Raw genomic sequence first — 27437 nt, 5'->3', positions numbered from 1 at the left:
TAAGAGATAGTTATCATACTGACATTTTCATAGCCTGGCCATAATAACATTAAAAGTTCCTGAGGGTGCAGTTTATGGTGCAGCAATTTCTGTTCTATTAATGCCTTGATTGGTTGAATTCAGGCACAGGACTCAAACCCCCATTGATTTAGGGAGCACAGTGCCCTAATTGGAAGATAGTTTTGGCAATTGGGTTGTGAAAAAATACAATAAAAATTAAAATGTCCTCAAATATTAGCAGGTATGTGCAGTTTATAGTTAGAGTTTTATTGGCAAGGTAAGTATGAAGAATTTATTTACCACACAACTCCCGTCCCACCCCCACATTCTGCAGCAATGCAAACAAATCTTTTGGTCTTAATAGTTTTGAGTAGATGCACAGTTTATCGTAGCCAAATGCATCCGATTCAGCAAGAGAGCAATACACATGCATTTTGCTGTCAGTGGTGAAGGAAGCCACTCACCGTTTGCCTCACTGACCAGCTGCCCAAAGACTTTTGTGTCGCTGTCAAGGGAAATTTCCACTAACCAGGCATATTTTTAGAGCAGTGCCCTCTACTGTGGATTGCTGGTATCTACAGATGGTGCAAGCAAGGGAGTGGGACTCCAGTCAATCAGACTGAAGTAGACTCACTGAGACATGCAGGCCTGGATATTTACTGGGGTATGTTACATAGGAGACTGGGGCAGGGGTGTTGGGCAAAGTTTTGGTTGGGAAACCAGTTGGGTGGGGAGAACTCTGGAATGGGTTACAGGAGTTGGTAGATCTAGTCTATGACCCTGGGGAGTGGGATTTGGTGTGAGAGGGAGAGTTGGCAATTGCTGACCCTAAAGGTCCAGTCCCACATCCCAGGGAAGAGGGGTAATGGAAAATGGGGCTGGTGAATGGAGGTTAGACCCCACATTCCAGATGTGTCAGTAGGGGGTGGGGATGTAGGCAGAGATTGCTGCTGATGGTATAATATCCATCTCCGACTCTGGAGGTCTTGGAATTAAGGAGACTCTTATGGAATGAATATCAGCGCTTGGGAAGGAAGCATTACAGCTCCTTCTGGTCCAAAATCATTGCTAAGACTGCATTTAACTGATCCCAGAAGCTGCTCTCACCTAACTTCAGCTACCACATTTCCCAACACATGGGAGACCTACCCCTCACTGCAAAGAAGGTTCAATTAGGGGCTACCAGTCTCATTAACATAGCAAAAATATCAGCACACCTCCTGAGAGTCTGTTACCTGCCCATCCCTTAACCATTCTCTTTAAAGCTCAGAATTTGATCGATTTAAGTCAGCTTCCCGACAAGTTTGGAGCTTTTCCCGATTTAACCCCATCCACTCCCCTCACCTGCAAACAAACCACAGGCTCACCCACGTTGAAATCCTCCCCACCCTCACAGAGTCTAAATGAGGAAGTAACGAGCAGGGAATGTATATAAACTTGAAATGATACACAGGAAATGAAATATAGATTGAGAAATACAGATGGTTAAAGGGGAGAGAGATGAAAGAAATAGATGGAAAAAATGGTTTTAAGGTATTTTTTAAATCTCTAACATTATTTATAATGAGGGATGTGACTCCACACTTGAAAAATTAACTGTTCAAGTCTAGAGAGGTCATTTGCTAATAATTACCATTTATAATCCCATTTAAAACTCACTTGACCCTTGAAAGCACCTTTTCTCTCATTTTGAGTGAGGAACGAGAAGGAATACCCAAAATTCATGCCACTGCAATCATTTCAATGCTGATTCTGCTAATTAGGATTGCAACAGCACATCTTGTGAAGTATCAGGACACCTCTGATCACACTTCCAGATTTCTGTGTTTAACTGTGCATGTACCTGGCAGCACGGGGGCACAGTTGTTAGCATTGCTGCCTACGGCACTGAGGACCTGGGTTTGAATCCCGGCCCTGGGTCACTGTCCGTGTGGAGTTTGCACATTCTCCCCGTGTCTGCGTGGGTTTCACCCCCACAACCCAAAAATGTGCAGGCTAGGCGGATTGGCCACGCTAAATTGTCCCTCAATTGGAAAAAAATAATTGGGTACTCTAAATTTTTTTAAAAACTGAGCATGTGCCTGATTCAGTAGTTACTGTCAGATTCCTTCCATCGTATTGATGAGTTCAAATGGATTCACTGTTACCATCATTGTAAACTCTGGACCACGGTATGGCATACAAATACAAGCAAAATAAGCAAATTTAAAAGTAGGGTGCTAACCAAGCATTGGGTGGAGTGGGGAAATAATTGTACTTCATTTTTTGTACATCAGATCAGGTTCAGGAGAGACCAATGTATCGAGTATAGATGTTTCAAAAACTATTTCTAGTTATCACTTAACGACAGAACCTTAGAGCAGTGTTTGGCTATCAATTGGCATCATATTTTCCATTGCTTCATTTATGCTTCAGCAAAACTCAGAATCAGCAAATGGTGGATAAATCATTCCTGCAGAGATTTATATGATAATGATGATGGGAGAGAGTTCCAAAGAATGGTGAAGGGGTGTAAAACACTTTGCTGCTGGCAGCCTGTGAACGGGGTTTGGATTAGTATTGATGGAGAGTGCATGCTAATGGTTCATGTTTCTGGCATAATCATACAGCCTGATTTGATATTAATGATCTTGTGGATGATCTGAACTTTTAAGCCAGACTCTGTGATTATGCCAGTCATGTCCCAGTGATTCCAGAGGCTAAAGCCTGGAGTAGAGCTTCAACAGTATGAAAGGCAGCAGCAAGAAAGAGTCTGCCTGCAATATGCCAAATTCTAGCAATGTGGTTACAACTTTATACAACACTGAAGTTGCCAATGTTGAAAAGTAAGACTGTGCTTTCTAGCTTAATTCTAGCTAATTAAAAAATATATATATGAATTGGATGAATATTTACTTTGAGTGATTTCCAATTGAGGGACATTCCGTATACAAGTGGATTTCCTCCCACAATCCAAAGATGTGCAGGTTAAGTGGTTTGGGCATGATCATGTAGGGCTATAGAGATCGGGTGCGAGAGTCGATTTAGGTAGCGTTCTTTTTCGGAGGGTTGGTGCAGACCTGATGGGCTGAATAGCTTCCTGCACTGGAGGGATTCTATGGAAGTAAATGAAGGGAATGATCTATAAATACCCCTTCAATAAATCCGCAGTCTGGATTTTGAATTCTCCCAACATACTCAGCCTTGTCCTTGGCATGTTGCTGAGGAGTTTGCAGCCAGTGTTCCCTTCCGATGTCCTCAATATAATGCAATAAAGCAAAGTGCGAAAAACAACACTCGTTTTTTAACAGCTCATGCAAGCCTGAGGCTGAGATTTTTTGCAAGCGTGTACGTGAATAGCTTCAAATACATGCTGAATTCCTGAACCATGCACATCGCACTGTCCGATTTGAAGGCCCTTCAGTGAGCTGTTCAGACAATTGCCCGAGGAAAGTTTGGAACCCAATTTCCCAAATACTACAATGGATGAAGAGAAACCATCTGTGTCCCTTTCAGAAAAGTTAAAATGACAAGCACTTGTCTTCATTTTGATTCCATACAATTTCAGAATGACCATCTGTAATTCCAAACCTATTATAGTTTGGACGTTAACTTGCTTTTTTTTCCCTAGTTAAAGGGGTAGTTCAAGAAAATGATACAAGACTTATCTTACAATACTCATGGGAACAGCCCTTGTTACCCTTACTATCCATGTTCTATCAAAATTAATACTTTATCATCCCACTTTGATCCCTTGAACAGTGTTTAACACTATCAGTGAATACAATGCATGTTCTCCCCGTGTCTGCATGGGTTTCCTCCGGATGCTCCGGTTTCCTCCCACAGTCCAAAGACGTGCAGGTTAGGTAGACTGGCCGTGCTAAATTGTCCTTAGTGTCCAAAAAGGTTAGGCGGGATTATTGGGTTACGGGGATAGAGTGGAAGTGAGGGCTTAAGTGCAGACTTGATGGGCCGAATGGCTTCCTTCTCCACTGTTTGTTCTATGTTCACCACAACACAGCTTCAAAATCAGGCAGCTTGTTACCTCCAAAATGTACGCCCATCTTTCCTGTGACTCCGTGTTTGAATCACACTAATCAGATTTCCACCCCTGCCATAGCATTGAAATGACCTTTGGCACAACATCCTTCTCCAAAACCTGTCATCTATTCTCCAGCTTAGCATTTCTACTCTTTCTGTCAGATCATAGCCAAAATATCATAGCAATGGCTTTCCTTCTCCTGTCACTTGCCTCACAATACCCTTACCTCTTATGCATCACAAAGATTTCTAGTTGATCAACTCTTCTTCCTCTTCTACATCCTGCTCCTTGATGATATCATTCAAAAATATGGGTTCAGCTTCCACATGTATACAGATGACATCCCATTATCTTCCCACAACCACTCTCAAGCCCTTCACTGCTTCTTTCTCGTCAACCCTCTGGTCAAACATTGACACTATTTTCTCCTCAGAAACATTGAGAATAGGGTAGCAGGGTTATTTCAGACCATGGGGGTGGTCACTCTTGCCCTTTTGTAAATCGCCCCAGGCCCAGGTAAGCATTCCATTCTCAGGACAATGGTGGAACACACAAATGTTTGGTGGTCATTGTGGAAGAGCTAGAACCTTGAGAGTTAAGGCTGCATACAGTTGGAGGATCCTTCAGAAAGAGGTCTTGTGTTTCCTTTAAGCACACACAAGGAACGTCATTGAAAATCACCTCACGTGTTCTGTCCCTATTCACATTGCTTATTGAACCTGATCAACTAAACCAACTAATGGGTCAATTCAGGACACCTCTTCCCACCTGCACTGGTATTTCACCAGCATCAAGATGGGCCTTTTCCAATTGGGGAGGCCACCAGTTAGACCGTGGCAGCCACCCAATCATTCTTGAGTGGGTGGGTGGGTTGGGTGGCGCCTTCCTTAATGGCCGCTCCATGGTCCACGGAGGTCCCCAGCCGCAATGGCCTCCCCAGGGCCCTAATGTTAATCGATGCTAAAGAGTTCACCGGTCAATCACTGGGGACTACCTGCATGGTCCAGTTCAGATAAAACCTAGCTGCCCTTTGAGGGAGCCTCAATCTCTTCTTCATGCAGCCCCAGCAGTGGTCACCTCTTATCAGTGAAGCTGCCCAGACTGCTGAACTACTGGCCCTCTGATTAGGACAGTAGCTCTGGGAGGCAGGTCATCAACCTTGATTGGATGGCAGTCCCAATCGCAGCCTTTTGATTGGCCACCGCTGGAAAATTGCCAGTCAGGGTCCCACTGCTCTCTATGAGGGTTTGCAACCTGCTTTCAGTCCCAGTGGTGAGAACAGTCAGAGTAGGAAAATTCCAGCCTAGATCCTCATGTAAGCTCATTACGCTTTTCTACATAAAGCTGCTTCAGAAATGCAAGGGGCATCCATTATATGTTCATCATTCTCTTGTTACTCTATTCACTATTTGTTTATATCCCATGATATGCTGCCATACCCCAAGCTGCTTATGCCCATCTGGTAAGGCATTTCTTTTTTGACCATCTCTATTTCTTTGCAGGGGTCACTTAGCCTCAGTATTCAACGTGAAATGTGGGATTTGTTTCTGTTTAATACATCTTTTCAACTCTGCTTTTCTTTGGACCTGCGCACGACTACAATTTGTTCTTGACTTAATAGTTTTATGCTTTACGATCTCAGAAAGCAATCCCATATTCATTAGCAATATAATATATGTAAATTACACCTCCACTCCTGGGTTTTATGCATTGTTGTTGGTGAAAAATCATATCGTTGGGCTGTGAATATATTTGAATTCATTACTGGGTTGCACACAATAGAATGCAGATAGGATCATCGGTAACAAAAACAAATGGTGCTGATGGTTTCTGCAAACATGGGAAAACAAGATGTTGTACCAACACACAGATTTTTCTCAATACTCTGGAGCATATGTTGCAGTGGAACTATCCATGACCTGTGTCTTTCAAGTGCACCCATTGCAGTAAAGCATTATAAACAGGATCCGCCGTGAAGTTGTAATCTGGTACTTTTCCTTTGCCCATCCCTCACAGAGTTCCTGGCATAAAGAATGGGAAAACCATCTACCACCTGGCACATTAGGAGATGGCGAAGAGTGCTTAGAAATGATTTGCACACTGATTTAAACAGCGCTGACCTCATAGCACCTCCTCTAAAAGCAAGTTTAAAAAACTGAGCATAACCAACCCAGCGATGTGACCCCTGACTCCATCATATCAGCCAATGGTGATTTCTGGTCATCGTAGATAAAACAACCTTCAGTCCTCCAGTCACGTGCCTGCTGGGCAACATATTACTTCAGCAAAACCAATCTGAAACCAACAGCGACACACTGAGGCATAAAACTCCCAATCAATAATTTCATTATACTGGACATAAAGTTTTCAATAACTGCAGATCACTCTTCAGTAAACCAGCATTAATGGTGTCACAGCAGGTAATCCTCTTGTACAAATACCATCACATATCAGGGGCACAGAGATTAGGGGAAGATGATGACTGCACAGCAAATGTACAAAATACGTTCAACTGATACTACAAAATGTAACAAATGCCAGGGAATGAGATCAAGACGCTGATTCATCTCTGGGCTCACAGAACCACGATAAACGGCTTGATTATTGGTGACAGGCTTTAAGGCATCATCTGGAATAACAGCATGGATTTCTGATGGGCAAGTAGTGTTTAAAATATTTGATTGAGTTTTTCAATAAAGTAACAGAGAGAGTTGATTAGGGTAATGCAGTTGATGTGTTCGACATGGACTTCCTAAAGGTATTTCATAAAGTGCCACCTAATAGGCCTGTCAGCTAGGTTGAAGCCCATGGAATAAAAGGATATGAAGTTGGCTGAGTGTCAGAAAAGAGAGAGTGGTGATGAATTGTTGGCTGAAATGTTCCCACTGTTAGCTGGCGGTGGAATTCTCTGGTCCCGCCGGAAGCACATCCCGCCCGTGGGTTTCCGTCCAAGAATCACGGTGCGGGGAAGCCAGAGAATCTTGCCCCAAAGTTTTATTGCTTTGGCCAAATGGCCGGAATTCTCCCGCCATTGGGATTCTCTTTCCCGCCCCCGGCTTTCCCTGCGGCGTGTCAGTGGGAAATGCCATTGACAAGTGGCGGGACGGAAGAATCCCTCTGCCAGCGAACAGTGCGCTGCCAAGAAACATGTGGCTGGGACACTGGAGAATCCTGCCCAATATCTCTTTATGTGGCTCAGTGTTATACCTTGTTTAACACGACACTTGTGAAGCACCTTGGGATGATTCATTATATTAAAGGTATTAAAGGGCACTGTATAAATTTAAGTTGCTTTAAAAAAAAATTATAATTATGTTTTTACTCCTTTGTCACTCCCCCGTGCCCCCCCCCCCCCCCCCCCCCCCCCCCCCCCCCCCCACCTCAAATAATCCCAGGCTCCAACCTCTCCAAACCTTTCACGTGAATACTCTGACTCTTTACTGGGATTAAAATTCTCACTCTCACCTTTCTCAAGTGGTCACTTTTCAAATCTATGGCTCAACATTGACTATTTATATTTCATGGAACTGCAGGGCAGGAGGTGGAGGTGGAAGATATTTATGGATGAGCACTAACCAGGTATCAGCACTTCCATCAGGAATCATTGGAAAATGAGGATGAGCTGAAGCCTAGTAAACAGCCCCTTCCTAAACTAGACTCACTGAAGCCACCTGCAGCAAGTCTACCTCCACCCCTGCTTATAGTAGCTAGCTCGGCACCGCATAGGAATCAAGCTGTGTGCCTCAGAGGCTGAATGAGTCACATTGAACTTGCATTTAATCCTATTCAGTCCAATGAGATGCACAGACAAAATGGTAAAACAAGAATTTTAAGTCATCAAATTGTCAAAGTCTTGGATCTTGACAACCTGTAGTGCTGCAAATTTACTTTAGCTATTTCCAACAGCCTTTGTAATGTTGAGTAATGGGTTCAAATTGTTAGTGCCACAATCAATTGGTTTTGATTCAGGGAATAGTTGTGTGATAGTCAAATAACATTTTTATAGGTGCCATTGGGGATGTCAAACTAAAGACATGTCTGCCTGTTCAAAAATACAACATTCATCCTTCAGCCAACACAACCAAAAACAGAACTAGTAACTTAGTTCATTGTTGCATTTGTGAGCTTGTAGGTTAATTTATACACAATAAAACAACATGAACTTGCCAAGTGAGTATAAACTATTTTGAATTGTCCTGAGGACAATCCTGGAATAATCTCTGCTCCCTCTGCCTATTAGTGAAGTGCAACATAGCCTGTATGAAAGTTCCTCTGACTTAACTGTCAACCAAAATAGATTCCAATAGTAGATTATTGACCAAGCTTCAAGGATTTTGAAGCGGCTGCCAATTACCACTGTTGACCTTGATGTATAATTGTTGAAACTAATATTGAAAGATCAGTAGATTCATCCAAGCTAACTAAAATGTTTTATGCCTGTGTACGTTTCCTGTCAACCTTTTCTGTTGTGAATCCCTACATCCATTATAATAATGGAAAATGTGCATTCAAAATTTATCACACTGCAAAGACAACACCTCAATACCATCAAAGGTGAAAGGATATGGATGCAGAATGGCAGGTTTATGAAGGGGCATCCGATTACCTTCATCTCCTCACCCACTGCCAACCCGGTGGGGAAAACATCACTTCATCACTTAGGCCAGAGTCAAAAAGGAATTTAGTTCCTCTTGCTATCATAGAGCACTGATTAGCATTTCTGCTGAGGTCCCAAATCAAGTCCGGTGTGCAGCTCATCTATCTCCAAAGCCAATCGGATTAAAATAAGAAAGCAATAGACATAGGTGGGAAAGTGAAACCTTTCAATTTTGCCCATTCTGCTCCATTCAGACCCAATGGCCTTGACTCCCAATGTGCAACGCCTTTGGAGATGTATAAATTAAAAAGAAGGGGTTCAATGTAGTAAATAAGTTGTCTTATGAGGAAAGATTGGACAAGCTAGGTTTGTATCCACCAGAGATGAGGGGTGAAATTCTCCGACCCCCAGCAGGGTCGGAGAATCGCCTGGGGCCGCCGGAAATCCCACCCCCACCGTGGCAGAGATTCTCCGCCACCCGGGAAGTGGCGGTGGCGGGAATCTCGCCACTCCGATCGGCGAGGCCCCTGCGGTGATTCTCCGGCCCGGATGGGCCGAAGCCCGCCGCTGGGAGGCCTCTCCCGCCGCCGAGGTTTGAACCACCTCTGTAACGGCGGGATCGGCGGTGCGAGCGGGCCCCGGGGTCCTGGGAGGGGCGCGGGGTGATCGGACCCCGGGGGGTGCCCCCACGGTGGCCTGGACCGCGGTCGGGGCCCCCCGCTCAGACTCCAGGCCAGTGCCCTGGGTGCACTCTTTCTCCTTCCGCGGCCGCCACGGCCTCCGCCATGGCGGAAGCGGAAGAGAAACCCACATCGCGCATGCGCCGGTGGTGATGTCAGCGGCAGCTGGCCGCTGACGTCACTGCCGGCGCATGCGCCGACCGGCAAAAGCCTTTCGGCCAGCCCCGCTCCCGGGGGCGCCGGTTTTTTGCGCCAGTCTTCTGGTGCCAACCGCTCCGGCGCGGGGCTGGCCCACCTTTCCCCACCAAAGAATTCCCCACCTTTGGGGAGGCCCAACCCCTGAGTGGTTGGCACCACTCCCCTATGCCGGGACCCTCCGTCACGCCGGGTAGGGGAGAATCCAGCCCGAGAAGAGTAATAGATGACTTGATTGAAACACACAAGATCCAAAGGGGGAGCGATAGGGTGGATGCGGAAAGGATGTTTCCTCTTATGAGAGAATCTAGAACCAGGAGTCACCATTTAAAACAGAAGATTGGTGAGGCTTTGGGACACTTCCTCAAAAAACAGTGGAAGCAGAGCCTTTGATTGTTTTCAAGACCAAGGTAGATAGATTTCTGATAAACAAGGGGGTGATAGGTTATCGGGGGTGGGCAGGAGGCTATTCTCAAACCAACCATGATCTTATTGAATGGTGGAGCAGTCTCGAAGGATCGAGTGGCCTACTCCTGTTCCTAATTCGTATGTCCGTTTGTATAAAGCAGATTAAGCCACAAATTAAGAGAGCAATATGAAAACTAGCTTATTTTTCTTGTATATTTATAGTCTAACAGAAAAGGAGTCGACTCCACAACTGGTTATACAATTAAAAAGATGAGATTGAATTGAAAATGAAGAGGATCAAGTCTCAAATCAGATGAAAATTGACACAAACCTGTTTTACATTAACTCCAAAGATTCAGCAAAACGCTTTCAGCAAGACAGTTGGGGGTTGGGGAAATGTAACAAGGTCCAGGATTCCAGGCAAACAAACAACTCAATATGATTCAATTCACTTTTCACAGGGATTGGAGTGTATAACTTTGTACAATGAAAGGTAGTAATTGCATGTATACATTGCCACCTGTAAACTGCACTTTCCCACACTATCTACATATTTATGCCATAAAGTTTTACTTTACCTGGATAATATCTAGCCAGGCCGGTTGCACTTCCAAACACCTGCCACATTAATGTCGGGTCTTTATCTTTATTTAACTTAAAAACGCTATCCAGCGTTGCAGTCCAGTCCAGCTCATTTAAAACGATAGTCGCTGCAAATAAATAAACATTTAATTGATTATCAGCTTGTTACTCCAACACCGAACTGAAGGCAAAGTGGTTATTCATTCTGTTTCATTATTTCTGGACTGTAATAGTCCAGTTATAGTTAGCCATGAGTTAAACCTACAGTGCATAATAGAAATCCATGGAATTTAGAGTGTTTTCACGAATAAAATGTACGGCTAATCAGAAAATAAATCAGGCAGAAAATGTACTTTCAATCACAAAAAAATGCAGGAATAGGAATTAAAATGTCAATTATCAATGAAGGTTATAAACGTTTTATTATATCTTCACTGCTCAAGATCGATTCCATCCTGTGCCGCTGGTGCCAGCTTCTGACAGTTTGTCATTGTTCCATTCATTACACAAGAATGGTTCTCCATTTTATACTCACACTGCCTTTATCACTTGCATGAGGAATTGGAAGGGAATACATCGGCAAATGGTGGGAGTTCACCAGACCTTGGTTCAACACTCTTCATGCCGCTCTCTTTTCCACCAAGCCTCAAGCAAAGGATTGTCAAGTGTTTTCCAAGTCTGACAAAACCTGGATATTCACTATTCCCGACAATACTTTGCTGATTTTTGATTGGAATTTCACCTCAAGAACATTGTAGGAAGGAGGAAATACACCATGAAGCAAGACTGCATGGCTGAGATTTCCCATGTTCTGGAGCATTAGCTAGAACTAACTGGGAAGCGCCCCATGTTGTCAGTCACATCGAAGGCACAGACCAACATGTAGGTTTGGGCAAGTGAATTGCCTGCCAACCTGCTAATCATGCACATTCTCTGCTGACAATGCTGAGGACAGAACGGAGCTGTACCTCCACCAGTACTCAAGGTTACTTATCCTGGAGCAGAGGAGCAGATAGTACAGTTATCGCCTCCAACAATTTTTTTACCATCTGTTTCAAGGGGATTAGCAATTACAGACCACAAACGTAAATTAGAGAAACATTATCCAGGATCGGAGTCGACCATTGCCCCAAATCCCTTAATACTGTTGGATAACAAAAATCTATCAACTCAGTTTTAAAGTTAACAATTGATGCAGCACCAATTTCCATTTGAGGAAGAGAATTGCAAACATCTACCATACTTTTTTGTGTGCAAGTGTTTCCTACTTTCACTTTTTGCAAGGTCTGGCTCTGATTCTTAAAACTCTGGCCCCTAGTCCTAGATGCAACAATCAGCTGAAATTATAATAAAATATAACACGCTTAAAATGAAAATAAAGATTTTTTAAGTCTTACTTTTAAGATTCACTTACAGATATCAGTGATATGGATGCCTCTGTTTCTCACTGTGCAGTGCCTGCTCCTTATCCTCTCTTATACAAAGTAACAGTGGGTCTAACCAGCAATCTTCATGCAGCTTTCAGCATTCCTCTCTTAGGGGAAGTACCTAGCCTATCCGCTACTACAGGCATTTTCAAAGTCAGGGTCGCAAGGTGGGTTGCGGGCGTGTGTCGGGAGGGTCATGGAGCTGTCCGATGCGGCGCTCCCGAGCGTGCAACAGCCGCAGCAACCGGCTTTTAACAATGCCGGTTGCGAGCGGCCTTCAGAAGGGCCGCAACCATATAACAAAAAATGCGGCTGCACTGCACATGCGTGCCCGCTCATCGGTGCACATGCTTAAACAAAGTGAGAGAGAGAGTTAAAGAGGCAAAGTGGTTTAAGGAAGATTTTCCAGAGTTTAGAGCAATATCAGCTGACAGTACAACCACCAATTGTGGAACAAAGGATATTATGCACCAGAGGCCATAATTGGGAATACAACAAAAGAAGGTTAAAAGCCGGCTGCTGCGGCTGTTGCCGGCACATTTGCGCAATCAGAGATGCAGGAGATTTAAACAAAAATTCTATGTAATCTTCCTGCCTGAAGGTAGGCAGAGAGCAGGTCAATCCCCCCTGAACATTGACATCACGTGCTTTGGATGCGATTGCGATTCCTCCATTGTTTCAGCAGCAAACAAGGCAAGAGAAAATGGTGGGTCACGAAGGTCGGTTGGCGTGCGTCGCAAAGGTCGGTTAGCGTGCGTCGCAAATGTCGGCCGGCGTGGGCCGCGAAGGTCGGCCGGCATGGGTAGCGAAGTTTGACAGGCGTGGGTCCTGAAGGTTGGCCAGTTGGTAAAAATGGGTCCCCGGAGAAAAAGTTTGAAAAGCACTACTCTACTACACAGGTGGCTGCTGCGCTCCGCTTCCACCTGGCACCTAGCCCACCTCGTGCTGCCCTGTCACTCAATTATTTTTTTAGCACCCCCGGAAAGTCTCTTTGGAACCTTAGGGCAAGATGCTGATGGGGACTCATTTCCGGCACTAAGTGCTGTTACATATGGGCTCCGATCTTGCTGGTATGGCTGTCGGGAAACACCCCGCCATTCGCATCCAAAATTACACTTAGAAATGTTTCCGTTAATTCACGCCCAAGGTAAATCAGGAAGTAATCATTAGGTGGAAATAACGATCAGGTTTGGATTTTCAAAAAGCCTGAAGACCTCAGGAAGTAAGAGGGATTCAAGGAAGAAGAGATGATTAAAGAAAATAAGCAATAATAGAGTGCCCTTTAACTCTCTTGACACATTACCTATTAATTGTAAATTGGGAGATAAATACATATTTCAAGACTTGCATTGGTTGAGATATACAAAATCTCCTTCATCAAGGGTACAATTAGACTTGAGTTTGAATCCCAGCTTTAATCAGCATTCAGATTCAAACAATTTGGTACTGAAGCTACCAAAACAGTTCTCTTTGTTTCATAATTTAATCAGCTATACTCGCCATGTGGAAGAGAAGAAAGTCAAAGCTGTAGAGACAAAGGTAATATTTCAATTGTTGCTGGTTAAGCTGTGTTATGAGAAAATGAATGTCAGGCAAATATTCATCACTAAGACTGTACTGTATGTCCAGGCTAGGCTTGGAATTGGTTGAAGGATTTCAGCTCTTGTCTGACATAAATCAATATATTAATATCAGCGCAAAACAGCAAAAGAAAATGAAATACTTCATCATACAATGGGGAACATCACCATCCCCAGTGATTTCTCCCAGATATGCATCTCCATTCTTTTATCACCAGTAAATGACACAACACTGTAAAGCCTTGACAAGAACAATTTCAATTTTCTAATAAAATTGAAATCAATACAATGGTCTGGTAAAACTCCCTCCAAGCAGTGGTGATGAATATATAAATATTGTTGATGATTTATTCTAGGTGTCCTTTCAGCAGCGTGTGCAGCAATGTCTAACACTTCATGAGAACTGGATTATTCAGTGCTATTTAACTGCTCCTGACAGACAGAACCGCAGCATGTCCCACTGTGTGCGACTCCAGCTTTGTGCTTCCTGACATCTTTGCATCAAGTGCGCCAACGTATCCCAAAATCTTTTCATTGAGAAAACTTCATCAACTGCAATTATACTCAGCCCATGTCCAACATGGTCATTTCGGCACACAATATTCTGTACAAAAGTGACCATATAATTAATTAAGTAGATGCTATTTGGTTGAGCCTGTTTAATAGTCAGCGCATGTTTTGGTTCTCTATTGAATTTCTGAAAATGGTCTTTATAGTAAATGATTCTTAAGTGTGGCTGTGATTGAAGCAGCACGATATTCGCATAACTCAACTCTCAAACATAATATTGCAAATTGGAACCCCGGAGATGTCTATTACTTAAACATAGTTCCCTTAACAGTATGTGCTTTAATATCCTTGGCCTAGAAAGATAGTTCGTATAAGGTGAATAGAAATGTTAAGTTGTTACTGTTCTGCGATACGCAACATGGCCAATGATCATCACACCAGTGACTCTACTTGAGATCATCCCTGTAAGGAAACGTGTGGAGGTCCACATGCAGCTTGCTTTGAGGTAAGTAATGGAGAAACTACGGCTGCTTCCCGTCCGACTAGGTTTTGAGTGATTTTGAGTTTACTGAGGAACGTAATACTATACTCCAAGCTTACTGGCGTATAGTTTTTAAAAGTTTGTTTCTTAGTCATTCACAAGTGTCACTTTGACGATGTGACTTGAACTGCTCGGGTTTTGTGATTGAACCATTTGCAGTTGTATGATCAAGTTGCCAATGTTAAATAAATCAAGGAATATTTTTGAAGCAAAATTTCTAAAGACAATTGCGTTTTAAAACACAGCCCAATCGTGCACAGATTTTGCATTGGGCTGCAAGTGAAATTGAGCAGAATGTTAGAGGGTAAACACTTTTCAAAATGGGCGTAATTTTGGCTGCAATTTGGCTGGAATTGTCAAATGCATTCAAAATGGAAAATCCACCCTAACACTCTGCATAAAAAAAGAATGGCCGCTGTTTTTTTATTCTTTCATGGGATGTGGGCATCATTGTTGTCTAATTATTGTCATTGTTGTCTAATGGTAGCATTCTGGATAGCACAATTGCTTCACAGTCCAGGGTCCCAGGTTCGATTCCGGCTTGGGTCACTGTCTGTGCGGAGTCTGCACATCCTCCCCGTGTGTGCGTGGGTTTCCTCCGGGTGCTCCGGTTTCCTCCCACAGTCCAAAGATGTGCAAGTTAGGTGGATTGGACATGATAAATTGCCCTTAGTGTCCAAAATTGCCCTTAGTGTTGGGTGGGGTTACTGGGTTATGGGGATAGGGTGGAGGTGTTAACCTTAGGTAGGGTGCTCTTTCCAGGAGCCGGTGCAGACTCGATGGGCCGAATGGCCTCCTTCTGCACTGTAAATTCTATGATCTAATTGCCCTTGTGATGAAATCTATATTCTTTGGGATATTTTTGTTTGTGTGTTTTTGGGATTGAGCCATTACAAAATTGCAGTCGTGTGGAGTGACCCTTGGTTGACTGGTGATTGAAACACGTAAGGCACAGAGTTCACCAAGGGTTGATACATTTGATCCGGCCTAGTAAATGCGGCAGAACACTTTGAGAAATAACACAGGTCAATTCAAGGGTGAGTGAACAGCGGTTAGTCAGGGGAGATGAAGAGGAGAGCCCGCTCCTTGCAGCTGTAGTGCTGCTGTTAGCTGTGCTGCTGAGGGTGCTGGGGCCCAGAGAAGCCCTGGAAATCACATAACTCCACGCTCTAAGATTTGGGGCTCAGGTAAGCCTAGAAGCAGTTGTTGGCAGCAGCGTCACGGAGAAGCTAGGACCGGACCTGTGTTTAGACACTGGAGTGTAACCTGGTCAACACAGAAGTGACCAAGAATCGGTAGGCGGTCAACTCAGCTGGCAAAAAGACCAGGAAGACTGGACCAGGGAGTAGATTGGAGAGAAATCTGGATTTCTTTGCCTTTTGGGTTAAGATTGTCCTGCGTAACTCGGATAGTGTAGAGTGGAGCTGTTGCCGGCTGAGGATCAAACTAGCTCTTTAAAAGAGAAGAATTGAAATTCCTCAGGAGGGAGAGTTTTAAAGAATCGTTGTGACTCACTGATGCCTTGTTGGTTGCTGAGAAAATTCAGGGGGTCTATCTTGGTATGTTGGGCATTTAATGTGCAGTTTGTGGTGCGTTCTGCCACAGAGTGTCTGTTAATTCATATTTAACTCATGCTATTTCTGAATGTTAAAGCATAAGAGGTAGTGTTGACGGTCTGTTTTGCTGACTTTGGTATAGTAAAATGTATTCCAGTTGATTCAACCCGTGGAATCTTGTAGCTTTATTCCCTTAGTCAGTAATTGGAATTTCAAATTTTATCGACTGCAACAACAAAACAGTGGTCCAAACAGACTGCAACCAAATCTGGGGGTGCCTCATCCGGGACCATAACAAGGGTCTCGTCTTGAAACGTAACACCCTCCAGAGCAGTTAAAGGCCAAGCACAGTGATGTGTGTCTGGAGCCACAGATTGGGCACATGAGGTAAGGATGGAGGAAGTTAAAGGACATTCGTGAACCTGACAGATTTTTACATCAATGACAGTTTAATAGTCACCATTAATTTAAATTCTAGTATCCATATTTTTTAATGAATTTGTATCCCATCAGTTGCCACGGTGGGATTTGAATCCATATCCCCTGTGCATTTGTCTGGAGCTCTGGGTTGCTAGTCCAGTGATGGGACCACCACACCGCCGTCTCTGAAAGCTTAGAGCAGCCTTTCATTCAGTCTAGACGGTCAGCAGAAGGCGCTTAATCAGTAAACAATTAATGAATAATATGCAAACTTGAAACCAAATGGGAGAACTATCAGCATCAACCTATGGAGAGAACACCAACAACTTAATGTGCAAAGGAATGATTCTTCAAAATTAACATAATGTGAAGGTAGCAAAACTTCGTAAGACGTAAAATTATTGGTACTGTCAACTGTCCATTACCTACATTTAATAGGTATTATTACTTGAGGTGACTTTGCACAATCTGAAAAGCATTAGCCCTTACTCACTCTTAATCTGTAAACCATAGATCCAGGGCTTACAATAGTAATTGTGGCTCTCTGACAGCCCAAGATTGCAGCCTCATTAACCTCAATGTGAAAGCATAACCACAGGATCAGGGTCATTTGATTGCTGAGCAGTGGAACTCTAAATACAAGTTGTCATCAATAATACTGAACATGGACATTTACCATCACACAGAAAGCGCACCATAATAGTAGGTTGGCTTCTGGACGGACTGTCAGCCTCTGAAGTACTTAAATCTATTTAACATTTTAATACAAATTTGGGAAAAGTGAGCAGTGTCTAAACAGTCAATAGTGCCATTTACAGCCAAAGACAGATAATGAGAGGAAACCGCTTTCAGCGTCTGTTTGGCAGGCTGCCACAATGATAATGGCACTACAAACATAAGAAGAAACAGATAATAAATTGGAGCAGGAGTAGGCCATTCAGCCCATCGAGCCTTCTCTGCCATTGAGTAAGATCATGGCTGATCTGACTGTGGCCTTAATCTCACTTTCCTGCCTGAAACCCCCTCCCAACCACAATAATCCTTGACTGCATTGTCAATGAAAAATCTGTCTAACTCAGTCTTGAATATGTTCAATGACCCAGCCTATACTCCTCCCTGGGAACGTGAATTCCAAAAACGAATGACCCTCTGAGAGCAGGAATTCCTGCCCATTGCCATCTTAAATGGGAGCGCCCTTATTTAGAAACCATGTCCTCTAGTTCTACATTCCCACACAAGAGGAAACATCTACCCTGTCAAACCCCCTCAGAATCTTGCATGTTTCAATAAGATCATATTTCATTCTTCTAAATTCCAACGAGTATAGGCCCAACCTTTCCTCATAAGACAAACCCTTCATCTCAGGAATATGCCTAATGAACCTTCTCTCAACTCCTTCCAATGCAAATATAACCCCCCTTAAGCAAATGATCAAAACTATACACAGTACTCTAGGTGTGGTATCTCCACTACCCTGTACAACCATAGCAAGACTTCCCTACTTTTATACACCATCCCCCTTGCAACAAACAACAACATTCAATTTGCCTTCCTAGTTACTTGCTGGACCTGCATGTTGACAGTTTATGAATCATGTACAGGCCGCCCCCCCCCCCCCCCCCCCCGTATTGCATCTTCACAGCATTGAATGCCTTTTCTTTCAATGATACCAGCCTTAACTTCTATGGTTTGCCATGGATTCTCCATCCTTTTCGTAGCGTCTTTCTTCCTCAATAGAATACATCTCTGTTAAGGAGCTGGTTCAGCACAGGGCTAAAGAGCTGGCTTTTAAAGCAGACCAAGGCAGGCCAGCAGCACGGTTCAATTCCCATATCAGCCTCCCCGAACAGGCGCTGGAATGTGGCGACTAGGGGCATTTCACAGTAACTTTATTTGAAGCCTATTTGTGACAATAAAGCGATTTTCATTTCATTTCATTTCAAGAGTTATGAAATGTCTCTTTAAACGTCTGCCACTGCTTGTCTACCATCTTCCCGTTTAACACGTTTATCCAGTCCACTTTAGCCAACTCTATCTTCATACTCTTTAAGTTTAAGAAAATAGTTATGAATACACATTTTTCAGAATGAAATGTGTGATTCTATCATGTTGTGATCACTCTTGCCCAGAGGATCCGATGCTATTAAGTCGTTAATTAATCTTGTCGCACTATACGTTACCAGGTATAAAATAACCTGTTCCATGGTAAGTTCCAGAATGTATTGCTCCAAGAAACTGTCGCAAAAACATTTCTTGATCTCATGCTCCAGACACCCTTTTCCCAATTGATGTGAAGATTAAAGTCACACATGATTTTTGCAGTATTTGTCTTGCAAGCCACCATTATTTCTTCATGCATAATCTGTCCTACTGTGTAGCTACTTTTAGACGGCCCATGAATTACTCCCACCTGTGAGTTGTTTCCTTTGCTTTTTCTTACCTCCACCCAAACTGATTTTCCATTTTGATTTTCCAAACCGAGCAAGGGATTTATTCCAGGAGTCTTAGTCAGTATGTAATCCTCAATCAACATCACCAAACTGGTTACCTGGTTGTTATCATGATGCAGTCATTTGTGGGAACTTGCTGTTCTGATTTCTACATTACCACACATTGGCAAAAAATGTATTTCATTGTAATTGGGATGTCCTGTCGTCCTGAAAGGTGCTATCTGAATCCATGTTCTTATTAACCAACCATTCAGCAATTAATTGCAAGCAAAATCCAGTGAAGCCCTCTCGTTTCAAAATTCTGTGAGAAGTTTTGTCATGATCTTTCTAACAATGTTCACATATATCAGCCTGGTTATGTGAAATGCTGTTTTAGTTTGGCTTGCCCTTCTGCATATAATCGAGCCCCATTGCACTGATTACGGTGGATACACTTTATTTTTAGTTATATGGTAGAGTACATGATAACATTTCAGATATTAATATCTGGAATGGTCAGGGGCCAATTCTATCTGTTGGCACAGACAGCCATGAGGACAGTGTGAAAAGGCTCAGCTTCTGCATTGGCATATATAGCTCACTGAATTTAACTGGTGCTACATCGAAACTCAATTTGGCTGTCTTTGCCACTTTCAAGCCCTGCTGAATATTGACAGCTTAGGTTCAGAAAGCAAACGAGGGAAAGATCGCCCAGGTGAATCCACTGACAGAAAACAAGACAGCTACGTGTCTTTCCATTCTGAAACAATGGGACGTGGCTAATTAGGAAGCTTACATAAAACCTGTCACCTCGACAAGCCTAATTGTCTAATCCCTGCCTGTTCCCACCAGAAGTGTTTGGCTGTTCCACACAATGTGATGCTGTCAGTGAAAATGCATTACTGCTGCTACTTTAACAGATCCACATCTATCCTTGTAAAAAAAACATCATTCAAAGGATGTGCGCACTACTGGCAGGGCCAGTATTTATCGCCCATTCCTTATTCCCCTCGAGAAGGTGGTGGTGAGACACCTTCTTAAACTGCTGCATTCTGTGGGGTGAAGGTACTCCCACGGTGCTGTTAGGCAGAGCGTTCCAGAACTTTCACCCAGTGACAATGAAGGTGTGATGATATGTTTCCAAGTCAGGATCACAAGTACTCTGGAGGTGGTGGTGTTCCATTGCAACTGGTGACTTTGCCCTTTTAGTTAGCAGTGTTGACCCTTTGGGAGGTGCTGTTGAGGAAGCCTTGTAGATTGGCATCCTGAACAACCACTTTGCTAAATAAAATGTTAATCCAGTTAAGCTTAACACACAATGCAAATTGAGAATCTGTAAATTATAGTACTTAAATTGGAGGCTGTTCTTTCATTATTTGTGTGTTATAAATATAGCACATGTCTGGAACGATCAAATTAATTCAGAGATGCATTTCTTTTCCTCCGCGATAGAAGAAAGTCAAAAGAATCTCTTCCTAAATGCTTATAAATCTATTTCTCCCGGCTACTTCGAAATTAACAATTTCCACACAAAATGTCAATTTTCCAAAGTAGTAACTAGGGAAATATTCAGAGACAGGCATCGCCATCACAATAAATTCTCAGCTGACATCTCTGCCACCCATAACCCAAGTTAATATTGAAAGGAACGTACTAACATAACTAAATTAGATTTATTTCATGGAAGGAGAGGTAACTCCACTTTTAAGATGGAAGATCCTTGCTAGCAGTAATCTAAAAGTTCTTCTCCTTTATAACTCTCCCATGGTTATTCATTCCCCTCCCACTCCCCACACAGTAACACTCCAGTTTTCAGTACCCCATTTAAGATCCTGGTCATTAATCATGGATGTATTTTAGTTCAACCTGTAGTTTTGAGCCATATGTTGAAACCAACTGGTTTGGTGCACATTTCCCATCCCTTGACTCTGTATTCTTTTCTGTCCTTTTCCCTGGTTGTTCTTTCCAGTGGTTGGGAATTGGCTTATTCTGGATGCCCTAGATTCTTTTGCCACCCGGACAATGCCGTCCACCAGTTATTGCAGCTCAACTCCACAAAATACCTCCTCAAATGCTTATGGAGTAGTGTCCAGACCATGGTGCCCATTCCCCACCTGCTGTGCTGTACTCACTTACCTGCTGCTGCCTCGGTTTTACAGGGTAGAGAACTGGTGCAGACAAAAAAAACCCTGAAAACATTTTGTGACAAAGGATCACAAACACATCCAAATTGGCAAAATCGCAGCAACCTGAGAGGCTGGAAAACTGTAGCACTTTTTATGATCTGTAGTGAAATAAAATGCTTCTCGTCCATTCTTAAATGGATAGAATTCTTAGGTGGACTTCAGGTAGTTAGAAATATTAGTTTACCCTTTGCTTCCCCTTTGATATCATCAAGACTATGGATCAATGCATTTGTATCAAATCACCAATGTCACCTGAGCATTTGAGCATTCGATGCACTTCGTGCATACAGTACAGGGGGGCTTGATTCTCCGGTCCGGCAACATGTTTCCCTGCGCCATCCCGTTTGCTGGCAGTGGGATTCTCTACTCCCGCCACTTGTCAATGGGATCGCCCATTGAAACCACCCCACGACGACTGGAAACCCGCGGGCGGAGTGCACTGCCAATGGGAAAGCTAAATTGCAGCGGCTGCAGAATTCCAGCCAGGATGAAGTCCATACTAATGACAGAGCATGACCTTTGCAGATTATGTTCATACAAAGCAAAGCATCTGACTACAGAGAAGAGGAGGGAGAGCACTGAAAAACAATTCAAGGGATGGATTTCCATCATCATAGAGTCAGAATTCAACCAATAGGCAGAAACTTTTCCATCCTTGATTTTACTTTGCTGCTGGGATGAGGACTAAATATTATTTCTCTGCTGTTTCTGACCTTTGCAATAATCCATTTCACAACCACTTTCGAATGACATTATTCTCTGCTGTACAATCCGGCTGACTGGCGATTTTCTATCACAGTCAGGATTCTTCAGTCAGTGTTGTTCTAGTGCTCGTCCAGTCCTACTGGTTCTCATCCAACTGAATGATTCCTTTGCCTGGTATCCACATTTATCCCACTTATGTTACTGGCTCTGCTCTTTTCCACTCATCCTCATTGGTCGCGTGGACAAAATGTGACTCACAAACAGCCCATAGATTCATCTCCAGGCAATATTCTCAAAATTTGAACATTGGTTCATTGACACTTAGAGCAAACTCTCTGTTGCATGCAAATTGATTCCACACCCCACAGACCCTCAATTTTAACATCGGACTTTTTCTTCTGTTACAACAATGACGTGTCCTGGCTAATATTTATCCCTCAAACAACAGGTCAGTGCAGACTCGATGGGCCAAATGGCCTCTTTATGCACTGTAGGGATTCTGCAATCTGGTCATTATAATTTTGCTGTTTATGGGACTTGCTGTGAGCAAACTAACTACCTCATTGCCTATATTGTATCGGTGACTCTAATTTTCAAGTATCTCATTGACAGTGAAGTGTTTTTGGATGCCCTGAGATTGAGAAAGACACTATGTAAATGCAAATCATCACTTTATCCCATGATGTCTGCTATATCTATAAAACACAGAATTGCCTTTGCATCCATTCCATTTTACACATCGTTGTTGCAGATGGGAGCACATTGGGCGCGATTCTCCCAAAACGGGAGAAATCGTAAAGCTGGCATCAAACCCGGGCGGGTTTGACGCCAGCGCGCCCCTTCCCGACCGGGAACCGATTCTGGTCCCCGGTCGGGGCTAGCAGCCCGACGCCGTAGGCTCCGGCATGACGGGCTTAACGAATATCGTTAAGCCCGCTTGCCGGAGTTAGCGCCGGCTGACGCGTCATATGACGTCAAACCGCGCATGCGCGGATGACGTCATCGCGTATTTGCGCGAAACCCGCGCATGCGCTGGCCGGGTTGCCCCTCAGCCGCCCCACGAATGGATACTGCGGGGCGGCGGAAGGAGAAAGAGTGCGCGGGCAGTGGGCCCGCTGCCCGCGATCGGTGCCCACCGATCGCGGGCCCATGGCACCCTTGGCACGGCCGTGGTACTGCCGTGCCAATCGGTGCCATGGTTATGAAAAGCGAGTTTGTGACGCCGTTTTTACGAACGGCCAGACCAGGTGTGTTTGCCGTTCATAAAAACGGCGTAAAGCGCTGGGACTTCGGCCCATCGAACAGCTGTGAATCGCTGCCGGCCGTAAAAAAACGGCGGCAGCGATTCGGGTCGGGAGTTGGGCGGGGGGGTGGGGGAGAATAGCGGGAGGGCGGGAAAAATGTCGGGAAGGCCCTCCCGCTATTCTCCGACCCCTCGTGGGGGTCGGAGAATTTCACCCAGAATTCCTGTTGCACTATTTTTCTTAGGTCCTTTAATCTCTCTCCTACCCTTCCTGTCACTCACATGCCGCCTGTTATTTCTCCCTCCCAGGTGCTTTGACTGTCAAATCCCAATTCCAAATAGTTCCCTTCGCTCTGCTTTCCTTCTCTCCTCTCATTACACCAGGCTTTCCACCCATGGTCTGGATTCATTGTCAATTTCCATTGTGCCTATCTTTCCCGATTCCTCCCAATCAGGCTGCTACATCAGCAAATCAGTCTTAACCAGACTCACCACTGATGGTCTCAGCTTCAGTGATGTGCTATCCCTCTTATAATCCTCCTCCAACAGCTCTCCTCCATCCTCAATTTCTGAGGGACAGCTTTTACTTAATTAATCATAACCAAAATATTGCTAGGCCATTTCCAGAAAGGAAATCTAGTATTCATCAAGGATTTATCCTTGGATCTCTCTTCTTCATCATCTGCAATCTGGCCCTTGACAAAATTGCTCACAGTGACAAGCTCAACGTTCACATGCCAACCCCTATGATCATAGAATTTACAGTGCAGAAGGAGGTCATTCGGCCCATCGAGTCTGCACCGGCTCCTGGAAAGAGCACCCTACCCAAGGTCAACACCTCCACTCTATCCCCATAACCCAGTAACCCCACCCAACACTAAGGGCAATTTTCGACACTAAGGGCAATTTATCATGGGCAATCCACCTAACCTTCACATCTTTGGACTGTGGGAGGAAACCGGAGCACCCGGAGGAAACCCACGCAGACGGGGAGGATGTGCAGACTCCGCACAGACAGTGACTCAAGCCAGAATCGAACCTGGGACCCTGGAGCTGTGCAGCAATTGTGCTATCCACAATGCTACCGTGCTGCCTATGACAGCCAGCTTTCCTACCTCACCACTACATCAGTGTCAGAGACTGTTTTAAAGTCCTGCAGACCTGAATGAGACCCAATGCCTCCAGTTGTGATTTGCGAGGATTGAATCTTTGACCCATGCTGCTGAAACGCAACACTCAGGTCTTTTCCACCTCGAGGCATTATTGTTCATTACTTTGCCAGTCCTCTATCCATGCTAACATATCACTCTCAACCCTGGAGCTCTTGGTGTCCTTCTCTCTTCTTCCCTCAAGGTCAGTTCATCCTAATGACACAATTGGAAAGGTGAATAAATGCTCCATTGTTCGATTGGCCACATCTTGACCATTAGGCAAACAGCCTTTTATCGCATATCCAATAGTTTTGTTACTAGCAAACCAATGTGTTCTTTTCAGAAAAAGTTATTTTAACACCTCAATGATTTTTCTCTTGGATTCCTTGTTGGAGATTTCTCTTTCATTGCTGGATTTTCCAGGGATTTCCTAGAGGTTGGGCCATCACTCCATTGGTAGTCATGCTTCAGCAAGCATTTATATAGCTCCTCCCTTAGCTCAACATCCCCCTAGTTTAGCTATTGTTTATAAATACAAATTTTCCACTAGATGGAGCATAGTCCTGGGAATAATTGCTATTAATTTGGTTAGTTCCTGGCTGCAAATTTAGTAGATCAGCAAGTTAAGAATGTGGCTGCTGAATAGATGTTCTCCCGGAATGTCATTAATGCTTACGCAAATTCCATTAGGACAGTGCTCTTCAACGTCGGGGGCACGACCCGCAGGTGGGTCGCGGGCGGGTGTCGGGATGGTCACGGAGCCGTTGTCCGCGGCGCTTCCGATCGCGCAAGTCCCTGCGCAACAGCTGGCTTTTAAGGGGCCGCGAGCATGTTAAAAAAAAAATTCGGCCTCATTGCGCATGATGATCGTGCGCGCATGTGCAATGCGGACGATTTTTTTTAACATGTTTGCAGAATGCGCATGCATGCCGATAAGCGGGCACGCATGCGCAGTGCGGCCGCTAATTTTTTAAACGGTTGCAACTTTTTGGTTTACAAGTTCTGTAGTGGTTTTTATTCATTTATTTTATTCATTTAATTTTATTTTTTTCATTTATTTTATTCATTTAATTTTTTTTACATGTTCGGGGGGGGTTTTATTCATTTTTTTCATTTATTTTGTTCATTTGTTTCATTTAGTTTACTAATTTTTTTTACAAGTTCGGTGGAGGGGGGGGGGGGGGGGGGGGGGGTTTATTTGATAAAAATTTACAGGAAAAATATGCAGAACTTTGGACAGATGGAGACACCAAGCTTTCCGACACCGGAAGGCTTCACTTTCATCCAACAGGTTCCATTGGAGGAGCGTTTACGAGGGCCTAAGGGGCCCAAAACCATTTCCTCCATTTTTGTCAGCCGCAAACAAGGTAAGACAAAATGGTGGGTCGCACAGGTCGGCTGGGGTGGGTCGCGAAGGTCAGCCGGCGTGGGTCGCGAAGGTCGGCCAGGTTGAGTCCGAAGGTTGGCCGGTTGGTAAAAATGGGTCCTCGGAAAAAACGTTTGAAGAACACTGCATTAGGATGAATTGATGCTCATGTGATATTATATCACTGTAGATCATCCTGCCTTCCTCACCATATTTAGTTCAAGATAACAGACGCATGTGCACAGCAAACTCACCGCCAGCTGAATTTCAACAGTTAAAGCAGAGCTGTGAGATACAGGCACAATAAGAAAATGGACAATATTATCACAAGTGAGCTGATTCTGCAATAGGTTAATGGATGACCTTTGAAAACACTGTATACATGACTGGACTGCAGCTGGACAACAACCTGGTGGCACAAGAATGGCAGAAGTGGTAAACCAATCATTGGGTAGTTTAGCAGAATGTGATAAAGAATGGTCAGTGCCCCATGACTGGAAATAGTTGAAGATGATTAACCTTAACTAATTCAAGCAGTATGGGATGGAGCAGTTTTGAAGAGAATCATCACCAGATGTGTGACCTTTTGAACGCTGCAGCCCACAAACCTGATTTCATCCACTATTGTGGGAAGATACCGAGGATCCCAAATGAAAATGTGTAGCAAGGTTAACAATGTCAGCTAAAATGATGACATCCTGAAGAAGGCACATACAAGTTGACATGGGAGACAATGAACATGTTTGCTGCCTCTCCAGCCAAAAAGTTTAAAAGAGTGATCCTGAAAACAACAGACACTAACTGGGATCCGAGTGACCTGCTCAGTCAATGGAAGATGTGGAGAGAAGAATTGCTAGTGGACTGACCACCCTGGTGACCTCTCCCTTGCAGACAAGCTGGACATTAGACACTGAGTATTTGTTTTTGTCTCGGTGAACTATCAATAAAGTTACTGCATCTAGCAGAAAGAAGGCTATTTAGTTATCGTGTCACCGCCGTCATAACCTAGGGAAATGGCAGATTTAAAGGGTAGTAGAAACCGTAGTGTAAGAGTCTTACAAAGATCAAGGACAGTGTACTATATAAGTGCAATTTCTTTCTTTTATTTACACTGATCCCAGAAACACCTGCAGTTACCTACTTGCAGGTCTAACAGCGATATCTCTCTGAAAGTCATAGAAAGCAACAAGTGAAACTTTGCACTGAAGGGGAAACATTATAGATAACGTATTGTTTAGGTAATTTCGTTCCCTCCACAATGTTTGTTAACCATTTTTATTATAAAGCAATAATTGCCGACAGTTTTACTGGGAGTGCTGTTGTGTAAATGAGTTATGTCTCTGGGTGTCAGTCGGAAGATTGCCGAACGTGCCACAACGATACTACATTTGCACTGTTGACTTATCATATCATAGAATTTACAGTGCAGAAGGAGGCCATTCGGCCCATTGAGTCTGCACCGGCTCTTGGAAAGAGCACCCTACCCAAAGTCAACACCTCCACCCTATCCCCATAACCCAGTAACCCCACCTAACACTAAGGGCAATTTTGGACACTAAGGGCAATTTAGCATGGCCAATCCACCTAACCTGCACATCTTTGGACTGTGGGAATCGAACCTGGGACCCTGGAGCTGTGAAGCAATTGTGCGATCCACAATGCTACCGTGCTGCCCTTGGGTGCAGCTTCACATTGATCGTGGTGCAGGAGCAAAAAATTAAGTCTTTATTGCCAGTGTTCTGGCCCTGCTAGCTGGCGATACATGCTGGAGATTGTGCAGTAGATTTCAGTATATTGCAAAGATGCTTCACATGGAAGCGACTCAGCAATTTACACATGG

At 44.0% G+C, this 27437-nt stretch overlaps 1 protein-coding gene across 14 annotated transcripts in view; it reads right to left on the bottom strand.

The window, feature by feature from the left end:
• The window catches only part of LOC119973412 (voltage-dependent calcium channel subunit alpha-2/delta-1), a 726559-nt gene that overhangs the window by 280418 nt on the left and 418704 nt on the right, over positions 1–27437 (bottom strand). For all 14 annotated transcript variants that reach the window (XM_038811471.1, XM_038811473.1, XM_038811472.1 and 11 more), the window contains one exon: positions 10480–10611. In XM_038811471.1, coding sequence (XP_038667399.1) covers positions 10480–10611 — 132 coding nt within the window. The remainder of the gene's footprint in view (positions 1–10479; positions 10612–27437) is intronic.

Source organism: Scyliorhinus canicula, chromosome 11 (assembly GCF_902713615.1).
Source record: "Scyliorhinus canicula chromosome 11, sScyCan1.1, whole genome shotgun sequence".
In the NCBI taxonomy this organism is placed as follows: Eukaryota; Metazoa; Chordata; class Chondrichthyes; order Carcharhiniformes; family Scyliorhinidae; genus Scyliorhinus; species Scyliorhinus canicula.
This window is presented reverse-complemented; position numbering and strand designations above follow the sequence as displayed.